At 33.6% G+C, this 13,488-nt stretch overlaps 3 protein-coding genes across 3 annotated transcripts in view; all 3 read right to left on the bottom strand.

The window, feature by feature from the left end:
• Nucleotides 1-2,511: 2,511 nt before the first annotated feature.
• On the bottom strand, nucleotides 2,512-4,722 carry LOC102591055 (subtilisin-like protease SBT1.2). The gene has a single exon (XM_006358844.2). It carries the CDS (start codon nucleotides 4,720-4,722, stop codon nucleotides 2,512-2,514), a length of 2,211 nt encoding a protein of 736 aa, XP_006358906.2.
• A 4,808-nt stretch (nucleotides 4,723-9,530) lies between these two features.
• On the bottom strand, nucleotides 9,531-12,032 carry LOC102597025 (subtilisin-like protease SBT1.7). Its single transcript, XM_006358780.2, has one exon. It carries the CDS (start codon nucleotides 11,934-11,936, stop codon nucleotides 9,666-9,668), a length of 2,271 nt encoding a protein of 756 aa, XP_006358842.2. The 5' UTR covers nucleotides 11,937-12,032; the 3' UTR covers nucleotides 9,531-9,665.
• Nucleotides 12,033-13,222: 1,190 nt separating this feature from the next.
• LOC102590699 (subtilisin-like protease SBT1.2) overlaps nucleotides 13,223-13,488 on the bottom strand; it is a 9,767-nt gene continuing 9,501 nt past the window's right edge. Inside the window, exon 3 of the mRNA XM_006358843.2 lies at nucleotides 13,223-13,454. Coding sequence (XP_006358905.1) covers nucleotides 13,223-13,454 — 232 coding nt within the window. The remainder of the gene's footprint in view (nucleotides 13,455-13,488) is intronic.

Here is a 13,488-nt window from a genome sequence, read left to right as displayed (position 1 = left end):
AAAAAGATCAATTGTATAAAGTGAGAGAGGCGAGTGAGCGAACGAGATCTGAGAGAGTGGCGAGAGAGATCTAGGAGAGGGGAACGAAAGTATATGTATATATACAATTTTCACGCATTTTATACATTTGCGTTTTTGTATAAAGTGAGAGAGCGAGATCTGGGAGAGGGGAGAGAGGGGAACGAAAATATATGTATATATACAATTTTCACGCATTTTATACATTTGCGTTTTTGTATAAAGTGAGAGAGCGAGATCTGGGAGAGGGGAGAGAGGGGACAGGGGAATATTTGTATTGTATAATTATAAGTGTATAGGACGAAGATATATGTATTTGCATGTGTATATACAATTTTCTCTCGCTTTATACAAACACAAATGCACTTTATACACTTGCGTTTGTATAAAAAACGAGAGAGGCAAGGGGAGAACGAGAGTGGCGAGCGAGATTCACCAGGAGAGAGGTGAAATAGCAACAATTTGCTATGAGGTACAATTAAATCAAACTATATTTATAGCATTTAATTTGAATTAATAGTTTGCTATTATATACAATTTTCCCTATAAAATAAGATGGTCCCTTATTCCAATTTAACAAAGACTGGGCATATATCAACATACTTGAACAATTTTTTTTTTTAATATAAAGATCATTTGTTTGAAATACTCCCTAGACATGGTCCCTTATTCCAATTTAACAAAGATTGGGCATATACCAACATACTTGAACAATTTTTTATTTTTTTTAATATAAAGATCATTTGTTTGAAATACTCCCTAGGGGTGGGCATCTGTATTCGTTCGGGATTCTCAAATTTGGTTCGATACTTTTGTAATTGATAGTTAAAAGTAGATTAAATATTAAAATATTAAATTTCGATTCGATAATTTGATAATCAATAAATTAAATTTTGATTTGGTACGATATTCGGTAATACTATATTGAAGTTTTAGCCGATTGTATTACAAAGTTAATACTATTTCTCCAATTATTTCTATGTTTTTTTTTATGTGGAGGCACATATAATAGAAGATCAACAAGTAAGAGGACATAAAAAAAAGCAAACTGATAAAACTAAAAGACATGTATTTGAGTTGTTTATGTTTATTCTTTAACTTTCTCTTTCCACTTATACTAATGAGTAATAGACATGTTGATATGTGACCTTCATTAAGAATAATTCGATATTCGGGAAATACCGAATACCAAGTGGTACTAATGTCTCATACCAAACCCAAATCCGAATATCATAATTTTATAGTTTTACACCCAAATACCAAACCGAATACCAAAATTACCAAATTTTTTGATTTGATTCGGTAATTCAGTTTTCTATATTTTATGCCTAGCCCTAATACTCTCTACGTTCACTTTTACTTGTAATTTATTCCTAAAATAAATTTTCATTTTTACTTGTTAGTTTGGCATATCAAGAAAAGACAATTATTTTCTTCCATATTTTACCCTTAGCTTTAAATATCAAAACCAAATACTAAACATCAATTAATAGGGACAATGTGGTAAAATACCTATATCAACAATTATTTTCTTAATAGGTGTGCCGAGTTAACAAGTAAAAATAAACGGAAAGAGTAGTATCAAGAAGGTTTATTAATTTTTTTTTGTGAATTAAACATCTTTTTAAATATAAATTGATAGATATATTGGCGTATTCTTATTTTTCTTCTTCTTTTCTTTGGCTTTATGTGCAGTAAAAGACTATGTGATTTACTCTAATCCCACATCGAGAAAAAATAAAATTAGTTTAAGGTTTAAATATGATTAACTGGTTGTAACTTATCGCCGAGCCATGTAACGTTGGCTTGTAACCAAGTGGGGCATTAAAGTGGTTTGGATGTTTGATAAATGGGCTTGATAATGCGGGTGCCGTTGGGCTTCTCTACTCTTGGCAGAATGGTGCACGCCACAGCTCTACATGAGCTGGTAGCATTAAAAACCATTGATGGGGTTAATGCTTGAGAGGCCCCAAAGTTGCGGGAAATAACTAGTGGTCCAAATGGCGCCACTAGCCCGCAATCTCTTAGAGAGGATTCCTCGGTTCTGATTAAGCGTGCCTATTAGGCCCAATCTAACATACAACCACTTTTTGAAACTTGTTTATAATCTAACCCTTATAATCTAGCCCGCGAAACTTGTTTATAATCTAGCCCTTATAATCTAGGGGTTAATGCTTAAGAGGCCCCAAAGTTGCGGGAAATAACTAGTGGTCCAAATGGCGCCACTAGCCCGCAATCTCTTAGAGAGGATTCCTCGGTTCTGATTAAGCGTGCCTATTAGGCCCAATCTAACATACAACCACTTTTTGAAACTTGTTTATAATCTAGCCCATATAATCTAGCCCGCGAAACTTGTTTATAATCTAGCCCTTATAATCTAGCCCGCATCTCTCAGAGAGGATTCTCGGTTCTGATTAAGCGTGCCTATTAGGCCCAATCTAACATACAACCACTTTTTGAAACTTGTTTATAATTTTACAAAAAGATAGCCCCTTATTCCAATTCAACAGAGATTGGGCTTCTAACAACATACTTATTAGACATCCATGATATAGTTCCTTGAACAAAATGGCCAGTGATGCTACTACCTATTTGTGTAAAGGAAACTGAATAAGTTGCTTGTTGGTTCACCTTGGTGAAGGCAAGTGTGGTTGGCTCAACAACTATATGGACTCCTCGAATTTGAATGATGTTAACGACATAAGTTGAGCTTGCATCACCAACATTTGTAACCGTTCTTGTATAATTTTGTGACTGTTGTCCTAGTATAATAGAGAAAGAAGGATAGTTTAGTTCTGCCTCAAGTATGGTTGATTGTAGTGAGCATTTGATAGTTTGTTGCACTATGAGTCCAATTTGTTTATCGGTGTAGCCAAGACCGCATAGATACATGATGTAGTTATGCGGTTGGATGTCATAAATAAGTCCCGGATCATTTGCTTTTGATGGATTTACATGTCCGGCACCAGTAGCAAAAATATCAGCTGGTAGATTCCTCTGATCAAGGATGGGCTGACCTTCAAGATTGAATTGATCAGCTGTAGTCATTATCGCGGATTTAATAGCAGCTGGTGACCAATCAGGGTGTGCACTTTTAACCAGAGCCACAATGCCACTAAGGTGAGGACATGAGATTGAGGTACCTGAGACGATGTTAAATGTCAAATAGGTGCCAATTTTGTTCTCCGCTGAAACGTGTGTTGCTGCAAGGATGTTCACTCCAGGACCGATAATGTCTGGTTTGAGTATGCCTGGACTTGCCAAGCTAGGACCCCTAGAGGAAAAAGACGATACTGATGGTGCACTCTTAAAGCCTATGCTAGTGCCTTTGAAAAGGATTCCGGCCAAAGGTGTGGAGGTTGAGTTTACGTAGGCTTTAATCATTTCTCCTGTACTATAACCTACATTTGTCGTAGGAAGGACATCAACATAAGCTAATGTGCCATCTCCGTCAATCTCTAGATTGACAAGAACCATAGCAACACCACCTGCATCCCTTACTGTTTTCCCTTTCTCAAGTCTTGTTACACCACCGCCTTTGTCACACACGACAATTTTGCCTTTGACATTAGCGTTATTCAGTGATCCTGATTTACATACTGCAGATTCTTGATTTAACAAGCCAGGGTACACCAAAGGAAAAAAGGTATGACAGTCTGAGGGGTTAAAAATTGATTCACCGTCATATTCTTGTCCATTTCCTAATACAACGGTTGCCACTATCTTCCTATCATGGGTGCTAGCGCCAACTGTGAGAATCCAAGGGGCCACATTTGATAGTGTAGCACTGAGTGGACCATCGTTACCAGCAGAAGCACTCATGAAGATACCCTTTTGGATTGCAGCAAAAGCGCCAATGGCCATACCATCATCATAAAATGGAGCAGTATATCCACCAATGGAGAGAGAAAGCACGTCAACACCATCGTCTATTGCAGCATCAATTGCAGCCAATGTGTCAACATCGGAACAACCAGAGTCTGAACACACCTTGTACATAGCAATGTGAGCAAGAGGAGCCATTCCGGCTGCTGTGCCATTAGCATTGCCAAACACATTTGCATCATCAACAAAGTTTCCAGCAGCTACGCTTGATGTAAGCGTGCCATGGCCTCCTTCTTCAAAAGGTGGATCAGTTGAACCCCTCACAAAATTCCTCGCACCAATAAGCTTCTTATTACACGTTACATTCCCTATGAATTCACATTTCCCTTTCCATTTCTCCGGTGAAGGTGGCATGTTTTTATCACTAAAAGATGGATGACCTGGATTAATCCCAGTGTCTAGAACCCCAATAATCACACCTTTACCATAATTTGACTCTTGCCAGAACCCCACATTCCGATACAACCCCAAAAAGTTTGGAGTATGCGTTGTATGCAAAGCTAAAATCTTCTCAACCCTCGCGTACACAAAACCATCTTTCATTTCCATTTCTTTTACCTCCTCAGCTGACAACCTGGCTGCGAAGCCAGATACCACATGGTGATATGAGTGAATAATTCGCGATGGCTCCTCTGAACCAACAATCTCTACCGGTAAAAAAGAGTTATAATAACTTTTCAAATCAGCTGAATTAGTCACAACTTGTACATCAGGCTTATTTACATGAACAAGATAATTTTGCAAACCGGTCTGAGGTTGAGCAACTACGAAATGAAAAATCAACCAAAAAGCAAACGTGATGATAAAAATGCAAGTCATGGTTAGTCTTTCTATCATCATATACAATACCTAGTGAAGAAACAGGTTCTTTATACTACGAGTTAACGGAAGAATAAGGATACGATAAACCAAGCAAAGAAACCGGCTTATCAACAAAGTTATTGTTAATTTATTTTAGAATAAAGGAAGAAACATAACAAGAAGACATGAAGCAAACCAGAACGCTGGATTGTTTGAGACGAAAACTGTATTATTTATTTAATTGGCTGATTAAATTAGTAGTTCAATCCTAATCATTTGGAAGCTTAGCTAAAATCCTACCAAAAAATTCAAATATCCAATTTTAATACTACTAAAAATCCAAAATTAACTCTTGGGCGGCCAGACAATGGTGTTAAGTAAACGTCTACGTCAATTAAGCCACGGAAGCAATGACTTTAAGCCCCGGCGTCAAAATTATTTAATGGTAATACATATAAATACAAGTAATTATGTATTTATTGTTAGTATTCATTGAAATTTTGTTACTAGTTTGTTGTCAATCTTTTACCAATCATTATGCATAAACTTTTAAATTTTTATTATTTTTCTTAAAACTAGTTTTACGGCACGTGCGTTGCATGTGTGTATCGTATATACTAGTTTCTGAGCACGTGCTTCGCACGTGTGTTTCATGTGAATTTTTATAGATACGTTAGAATGACTAAAATTTCATGAAAATATATATATGTAAATTGTAATGAACAATAAAATGCAACAATTACAAAATAAGTATAAAGACTTACGACAATAAAACATTCATAGAAAACTAAATTAAGAAGTCTATTAGAGAAAAAAAAGACAAAAAGAAACAGATTTAAGAAAAAATACAAGGTAGACATTATTCTTATAAGACTGATACATATATAGATGAAAAAATAAGTACAAAATTAGTACATAACTCTCCGAGTTCTTATCGATTCCTTCCATATCCTATCAAAATTCAAGAGTCTTCTTCATCTACTTTAACTATAGAATAAAAATAATAATAGCCTAATAATCTTGGTAGGGATTTCATGAGATAAAGAAGTTGAATTTATATAGATAGAATAGAAGGAATATCAAAAGATATCTTAAAGTGCTAGTTTAAATATTTAGAGGTTATGAATATGAAAAGATGAGAGTTATGAATATTAAGAGTATAAAAGTTGAATAAGTAATTAGAAAATAATAGTAAATAAATGAAGAATATGAAAAAGAAAATTAAAGTTAGCAAACCATGTAGAAAGAACAACTAAAAGTTCTTATCATGTAATTAAGCATCAATGAATTTAAATTTGTGAAGCTAGAGTCATTCTTTAATAATAATCAAGAGGACATTATCAATGTGTGCGTCTCCATTTTGCAATTTGCACCCTGATATTTAATTAGGAATTAATCTTAGGAAGTCTAAAAGTCATTTAACATTTTAATTAAACTTATACAATCAAATATTTAAATATTTTATAACAATTTAATTAATAGAAGGGGTAAAACCGTAATTCAACTTTCAACTTCAATTTAGGTATAGACTTTATATATATATATATAGATTATAGATGATAAATATTAATAAATTAGATATTTAATTTGGAATTAATCTTAGGAAGTCTCAAAGTCATTTAACATTTTAATTAAACTTATACAATCAAATATTTAAATATTTTATAACAATTTAATTAATAGAAGGGTAAAACCGTAATTCAACTTTCAACTTTTTTTGTTCATGCTTATAGTAATATATGATAGTATATGATGTTGTAAGATAGAATTAATATTACTAAATTAAAGTTTTTTAGTAAATAATTATAATTGAACGAACATAGGACTAAGCGTTTTTAAATTATTAATACATATTGTCATAGAGTTACTTGTATTTTGAGATCAAAATGACCAGACATCATTAAAACATTTCAAAATACATTCAAAGTTTTAAATATGGGAGAAAGTGACATTTCTTTAATAATATTATTTCTTACTTCACTCAATTTTGTAAACAAATCTAACCAACAAAATAGAGAAAAAATATCCATTAAAAAAATGTCACCAATATCCTTTACTCTTGAGGTTATGAGCATAAATGATGTACACCGTTTAAGTATAAATTTTGTCTTAAATATTAATACTTGAAATTTAGAATGAGCATGACACTTATAAGGATTACCATAAGTATTTCAATATTTTATCTTTATATGTAACATATCTTTTACAAAATATTATTACTCTATTAATATTTGATTAAGGCTATCATAGAGAGGTAATTTTACCAAAAAACATGTATTTGGTTGTTATCATGAATGATGGTTCTATATACTTCAGTAGAGTAATTTAATTTTAATTAATAACATCACCTATGGTGAAAAATATTTCATTTCATTAAGTTTCTACCTTATCTTTGTGGAATGGTTGTCTTCTCCTTTTTTCTGCCGCATACATATCATATAGAAGTTGTATCATGATATAAAATGTTTAAATTTTTCAATAGTAAAAACTAATAGATGAATAAAATGTAAATTATTATTTATATATCTTACCCAAATCATATGCCTTTGTTCATATCCGTTTAATATTATTGTCTCAATCTCCCACAACTTTTTGTCACTGTGAACTCATGAAAATGGTAAGAAAAAATACTACTGTGAATTGATGAATGATTTGCTATAATTTTTTCACCAACTTTTTCTTATGAGGTACCTCAAATTTCGTTGAATTTGGAACTTATTCAATTTTTGCAAATAACACTTGAGATTTTTTAAGAAGAGGAAGAGTAGAGAACTTAAAGAAATTGTAGTTTAAAAGTGTGAGGAAACCCCTTTTTATTTTATAGCTACCAAATAGTAGTATGAATAGGTGTTAATTGTGTCTTATCCGAAAAGTACAACCTTGCGAAAAAGTCACTACTTATCGAAAAAGTAACAACCCTTTGAAAAAGGCACAACTCATTAGAAAAAGGCACAACCCTTTAGAAAAGTCACAACCCTTCGAAAAAATCACAACCCTTCGGAAAAGTCACAACTCATTGAAAAAGTCACAACCCGTCAAAAAAGTGACAACCCTTTGGAAAAGTCGCAACTCATTGAAAAAGTCACAATCCTTTAATTTAAAAAGGTATCTACTTTCAATATAATAAAATTAATAAAAAAAATAAATTGAGTATTTTTTATTGGGGGTATTATAGTAATTCAACAATCAAGTTTGGGAGTTCATGCTTTTAAGGTAGTATAGATAGATATAGATACGATTTGTAATTATAATTAAAAGTTGTAGGCAATTAAATTGCAATTACTTTCTACTTGTAATTGGTATACTCAATCGAGGTCAAGTCTCAATTTTTATTTTTTTAAATATTCCTACTACTTGTAGAATATTTTGATAGTTTGTATAACAATTAATTTAATTGATAAATTTTTTAAAACTATAATCAATAAGCTATAATTGATAACAACTTATCTAAGATATAAACATTTGCAGTGTTATATATCATACAATAATTTATATTATACCTATTCGTGTGTTACGAATTATGAGAAGAAATATTATATTGACAATTGAAAAAAAATTAATTATCATGTTTTTAAAAATTTATGAGAATAATATATAAATATATATATATATATATATAGTATTAAATAAACATAATATCTCTTTTTTTAAAACTTCGTTGAATTGGGCTTTTTTAGGTGGCGAAGATGTGATCACCGCTTAGTTTGATAGTTAATTGAGAAGCAATATTCAACTAAATGATAAGGTTAGTGCCCATCGTGTTGTCACTATTGACAACTTTGGGATTGTTGCATTGGCCATTGTTGCAATTCCGGGGAATGCTGTATCTCCCTAAATGTAAGAACGGAATGTGGTGGAAAAAAACAATATATTATTAATTAATCAAAATAAAAAAGCTGTTAAATAAAGTTACAGAAGAAAACGAAGTAAACTTGGCTAATCCAAATATTAATTAATGAACTCAGAATCAAATCCATAAATAAGTTGGGATCATTGTTGTTGACGAATTGATCATTGGGAATCAATTGTTGTTTACGAGTTGATATGACTTGCAAACCTATGGACAAATTAGTGGATATCAAATGTGTTTTTGCTAGAAAGGAAAATAAATCATATTATAGTGTTTTGTTGTTGCCAAACACTTTCTATTAAAATGTGAAAATAACTTCTTCAAAATTTTATATCATAAACCAAAACACTTAAAACGTAATTATAAATCTCTAATCATTAATACTATTTTAATTTTATAGACCAAGAAACCAAAGGAGTCACCCAATCTTGTATTGCTATATTCATTTCACTCAAAAATCAAAAGTCTAGTCACCCAATCTTGTATTGCTATATCCATTTCACTCAAAGAATCATTTTTCAACGCAATTGAATCCAAAACATTGTATATGACATGATGAACAACAAGTGCGATGTAATTTTCATTTGCTACTTGGAAGAATCTAGCTATAATTATGTAGGCTCGATATAATCATGATAAAGTTTGAGTAATTTCACGAATGAATACTCAAAAGTCAACTTTTAGATTCTGAATTGGTGTCCATATCCACAGGAGTTCCAAAGTGCTAACCATAAATCTAGAAGTCAACTTAGCTTTTGCAACATGGCCAACTAAAATATTCATTTTGAATTATTGCCTATAGATTTCTCCTTTTCAGCTTAAAGATATTTTACTTTGCTTATTAATTTATTAGTCTTATCTTGACTCAGCACAGTTCTCCTGATCGAACATCGTTGAAAATATGAGTTGCTTAACATTTACTGGGGGGAAAATTGGTATAAGATTTCATTTTTTTGTACTGTTGGGTTGACAAGAGTGAAAAAAGACAACATAATAGTATTTGATTTTATTGCAAATGAAATAAAAACAGAAGTGGAAGATACATTTATGTTGAACATAGTTTTATTGCAAATGAAAAATCTTGATCAGTGTGTCACTGAGATCAGCTTCTTCATAAAAATCGAACAGCGATTTGGCTCCTAACAATATGTTTTTCAGAAATCCATCTGAAATATCCCTGACTAAAAGTGGTGTTTGGTAAAGTAGCCAATGGTGTAAATGTCACTTGATAGCTCAGTTTTTGTTTCACCTCTGAAAAAACAAGTGTAGTTGGTTCAACTTTCACATCAAGACCCGGCGGTGAACCAATTTCAACTCTGTATGTTGAGTAGGCTTGTCCTACGTTGGTCACAGTTCTTGAATATACTTGAGCTGTTGAGTTGACTCTGACTAGGATCGAAAATGATGGATAATTTAGTTGACCTTCTAAGATGCTAGTAATCTCGGAACAATTAGCTTTGCGTTGCAGAAAGATCCCAACTTGTCTGTCTGTGTAGTTTAAACCACATAGATAAGATAAGTAATCAGATGGTTCTATGTCATATATCAGGCCGGGATCATTTGCTTTTGATGGATTAACGTGGCCTGCACCTGTGGCAAAGACATTAGCTGGAAGGTACGTCTCATCCTCAATTAAGTTGGATCTGAGGTTTAAATCATCGGCTGTTGTCATAATTGCTGACTTAATTGCAGCTGGAGACCAATCGGGGTGAACACTTTTTAGTAGTGCTGCAACGCCACTGAGGTGAGGACAAGACATTGAGGTGCCTGAGATCATGTTGAATCTCGAGTTGGTATTTGTGTTGTTTTCCAAGGAAATATGCCATGCTGCTAGGATATTAACACCAGGACCAATAATGTCCGGTTTTAGAATTCCAGGACTTGCATAATTTGGACCCCTGGAAGAAAATCCAGCAACCACTGGAGCACGATCATCTCCGATTATAGTTCCCTTGAATACTATTGTTGCAGTAGGGATCAATGTTGAGTTTATATACTTTTTGATTTTTAAACCAGCTGTATAGCTAACGTGTGTGACCGGAAGGACATGTACCTCGGCCAATGTTGTGTTAGCCATGTCTTCTGGATTCATAAGAATCATGCCAGCACCACCAGCTGCCTCAACTGCTATTCCTTGATCAACTCGTGCCGTTATACCAACCTCACACAACACAATCTTTCCCATGACATTCGTGTTATTCAACGAATCAGGGGTACAATATTTAGCATTAAAGTTACTAGTATTGCTTCCAGGATAGACAAGAGGCAACAGTGTTGGAGGAAAGTCACTAGGTTGAAAGGCTGATTCTCCATCGAATTCTTGATTGTTTCCAAGCACAGCAGTGGCTTTGATTTTCCTATCGATCGTGCTTGCACCAACAGTTAAAATCCAGGGCGCTTCATTAGACGTTGAAAATCTGGACGGCCCTGAATTTCCAGCAGCACAGCTGACAAAAATTCCCTTTTGCATAGCACTAAATGCACCAAGTGCAATGTTGTCTTCATAGAAATTGTTAGTTAATGTACCAATGGAAAGAGAAAGTACGTCGACGCCATCATCAATAGCCATATCCATTGCAGCCAAAACATCGCTCTCAGAGCAAGTGAGAGCAGAACACACCTTGTACATTGCAACATGAGCAAGAGGTGCAACGCCCACGGCTGTGCCATTAGCACTACCAAAAATGTTAGCACCTGGCACAAAACGTCCAGCAGCCGTGCTAGCAGTATGTGTACCATGCCCTATCTCGTCCCATGATGTTTCGTTCCCTGAGGACTGGAAGTACCTCGCGCCAATGAGCTTGTTGTTACACTTTGTGACATTAAATTCACACTTACCCTTCCATTTAGCAGGGGGAGGTGGCATCCCATCATCGTTAAACGAAGGGTGATCCGGGAAAATCCCCGTGTCAATAACTCCAATAATCACACCTTTCCCATAATTCGAGTCATTCCAGAACCCCATGTTCTCGTGCAACCCCAAGAAATTGACACTATGTGTGGTGTATAAATCAAGTAGCCTCTCGGGGCGTGCTGAGATAAATCCTTCCATTTTCTCCATTTCCTTTAAGTCATCCGGGGACAACTTAACTGCAAAACCTGTTAGAACATTTCGATAGGAATATATCAAACGTGGCGCCTCACGAGAACTATCTGAGGTTGTTGCAGGCAAGAAAGAAAGATACCAGCTATCTAAATCTTGATATCTGGTACCTCTATCGCCATCCGGGAACTCACAATGAACAATATAGACTTCTGAATTTCTCTGCTCTTGATCTTCTTTTGGTCTTTGATAAACAGGATGTTCAGTTGCATTACTGGTGAATAAAAAGAAAACACAAATTAGCCCAATTATTGTGACAATTGAACTAAATTGAGCCATGACAACTTTAAGAAATATGAGTTTGGATTATATCTACAATGGAGGGATATTGAAGTTAGAAAAATGATATATTTATTTGTAGAATTTTAAAAATTTGATTGAGGGTATATAATATATATATAGTCATTGAAGTATATATTTTTATTTGCTAGTCAGAAGCAATTGTAGATATGTGAAATAGTCATGCCTGGAGATTCTTGGATTAAATAAAAAAATAGAAATTGATTTGGTCATCTACACGCTAAACACAATATGGTTATATTTTAATTTCTCTTTGATAATGAAATTGACATAGCAACAGCATATAGACACGGAGAAGTCGGTGGTCTACAATATGCTTTTTCTATATAAGTAATGTTCGAGCCAACTTGGGCACACCTAAAGTAATATACCAGACAACTTTATCAGCTCGCAGCTTGAGCTGAAAATATGTATTTATGATGTGCATTATTTAAAAAAAAATTGGTATTCGGTATTTATTTACAAATATTGAAATATCAAATACTACACCGAAATACATAATTAAATATACAATCTATATGAACACCCCTATATTATCTCTCTTAATCAATGGAGAGATGATGAAAGAGAACTAAAATAATGTTATAAGCTTGCACCTCCTCCAAATAATTTTGTTAATTACTTGCATAAATATATGCTTTCTTAGTTTATAAGTTTTGAGATTTGTCAATATTGACAAAATCAAGCATTACCACGTAAAATGACATTTTGTTTTTAATGATAAAAACCATGTGTGGTGCCTTCTTAACTCCATATTTCTAAATCCTTCGCAAACAAGGAACAGAACAACATCTTTCTTGTCAGCTTAAACTTCTATTTTAAGCTAAGTATGCATTTCCAAGAAAAAACACCAAACATGCCATTAGTGGCGTATGTAGACTTAGTATTGCGGATTCAGTTGAACCCATTATTTTTGACACAGAACTCGGATGTATATGTGAACCGTAATTTTAAAGTGAAGGTAGTGAGTTCGATGCTAAGAATATGAATATGATAGTATTGACAAGAGCGAAAAAAGACAACATAATATTTGTTTTTATTGCAAACAACAACAATATCATACTCAGTATAGTCTTACAAGTGCGGTCTGATGAGGGTGAGGGTGACAAGGCGGGGTGCAACAGAAGAAGAAATACATTTACAATGTAGACACATGGCTAAATAGATGAAATAATAAACCAAAGTTAACATCTTGAAGATGGTTTTATTGCAAATGAAAAATCTTGATCAGTGTATCACTGAGATCAGATCCTTCATTTATTTCTTCAAAATAAATCGGAAAACCCAACAGCAATGGGGCTCCGAACAATATGGTTTTCAGAAATCCATCTGAGAGATCCCTGAGTATATATGGTACTTGGTGTAGCAAAAGGTGTAAATGTCACTTGATAGCTCAATTTTTGTTTCACCTCAGAAAAAACAAGTGTAGTTGGTTCAACTTTCACATCAAGGCCTCGCGGTGAATCAATATCAACTCGGTAAGTTGAGTTGGCTTTGTTAGCATGATAGATAACTAAATGATTGTATATAT

Source organism: Solanum tuberosum, unplaced genomic scaffold (genome assembly GCF_000226075.1).
Source record: "Solanum tuberosum cultivar DM 1-3 516 R44 unplaced genomic scaffold, SolTub_3.0 scf00281, whole genome shotgun sequence".
Classification (NCBI taxonomy): Eukaryota; Viridiplantae; Streptophyta; class Magnoliopsida; order Solanales; family Solanaceae; genus Solanum; species Solanum tuberosum.
This window is presented reverse-complemented; position numbering and strand designations above follow the sequence as displayed.

What these genes read in the sequence shown, in the direction of transcription:
- LOC102591055 (XM_006358844.2), bottom strand. Translation starts at nt 4,722, where the DNA reads ATGACTTGCATTTTTATCATCACGTTTGCTTTTTGGTTGATTTTTCAT.
- LOC102597025 (XM_006358780.2), bottom strand. Translation starts at nt 11,936, where the DNA reads ATGGCTCAATTTAGTTCAATTGTCACAATAATTGGGCTAATTTGTGTT.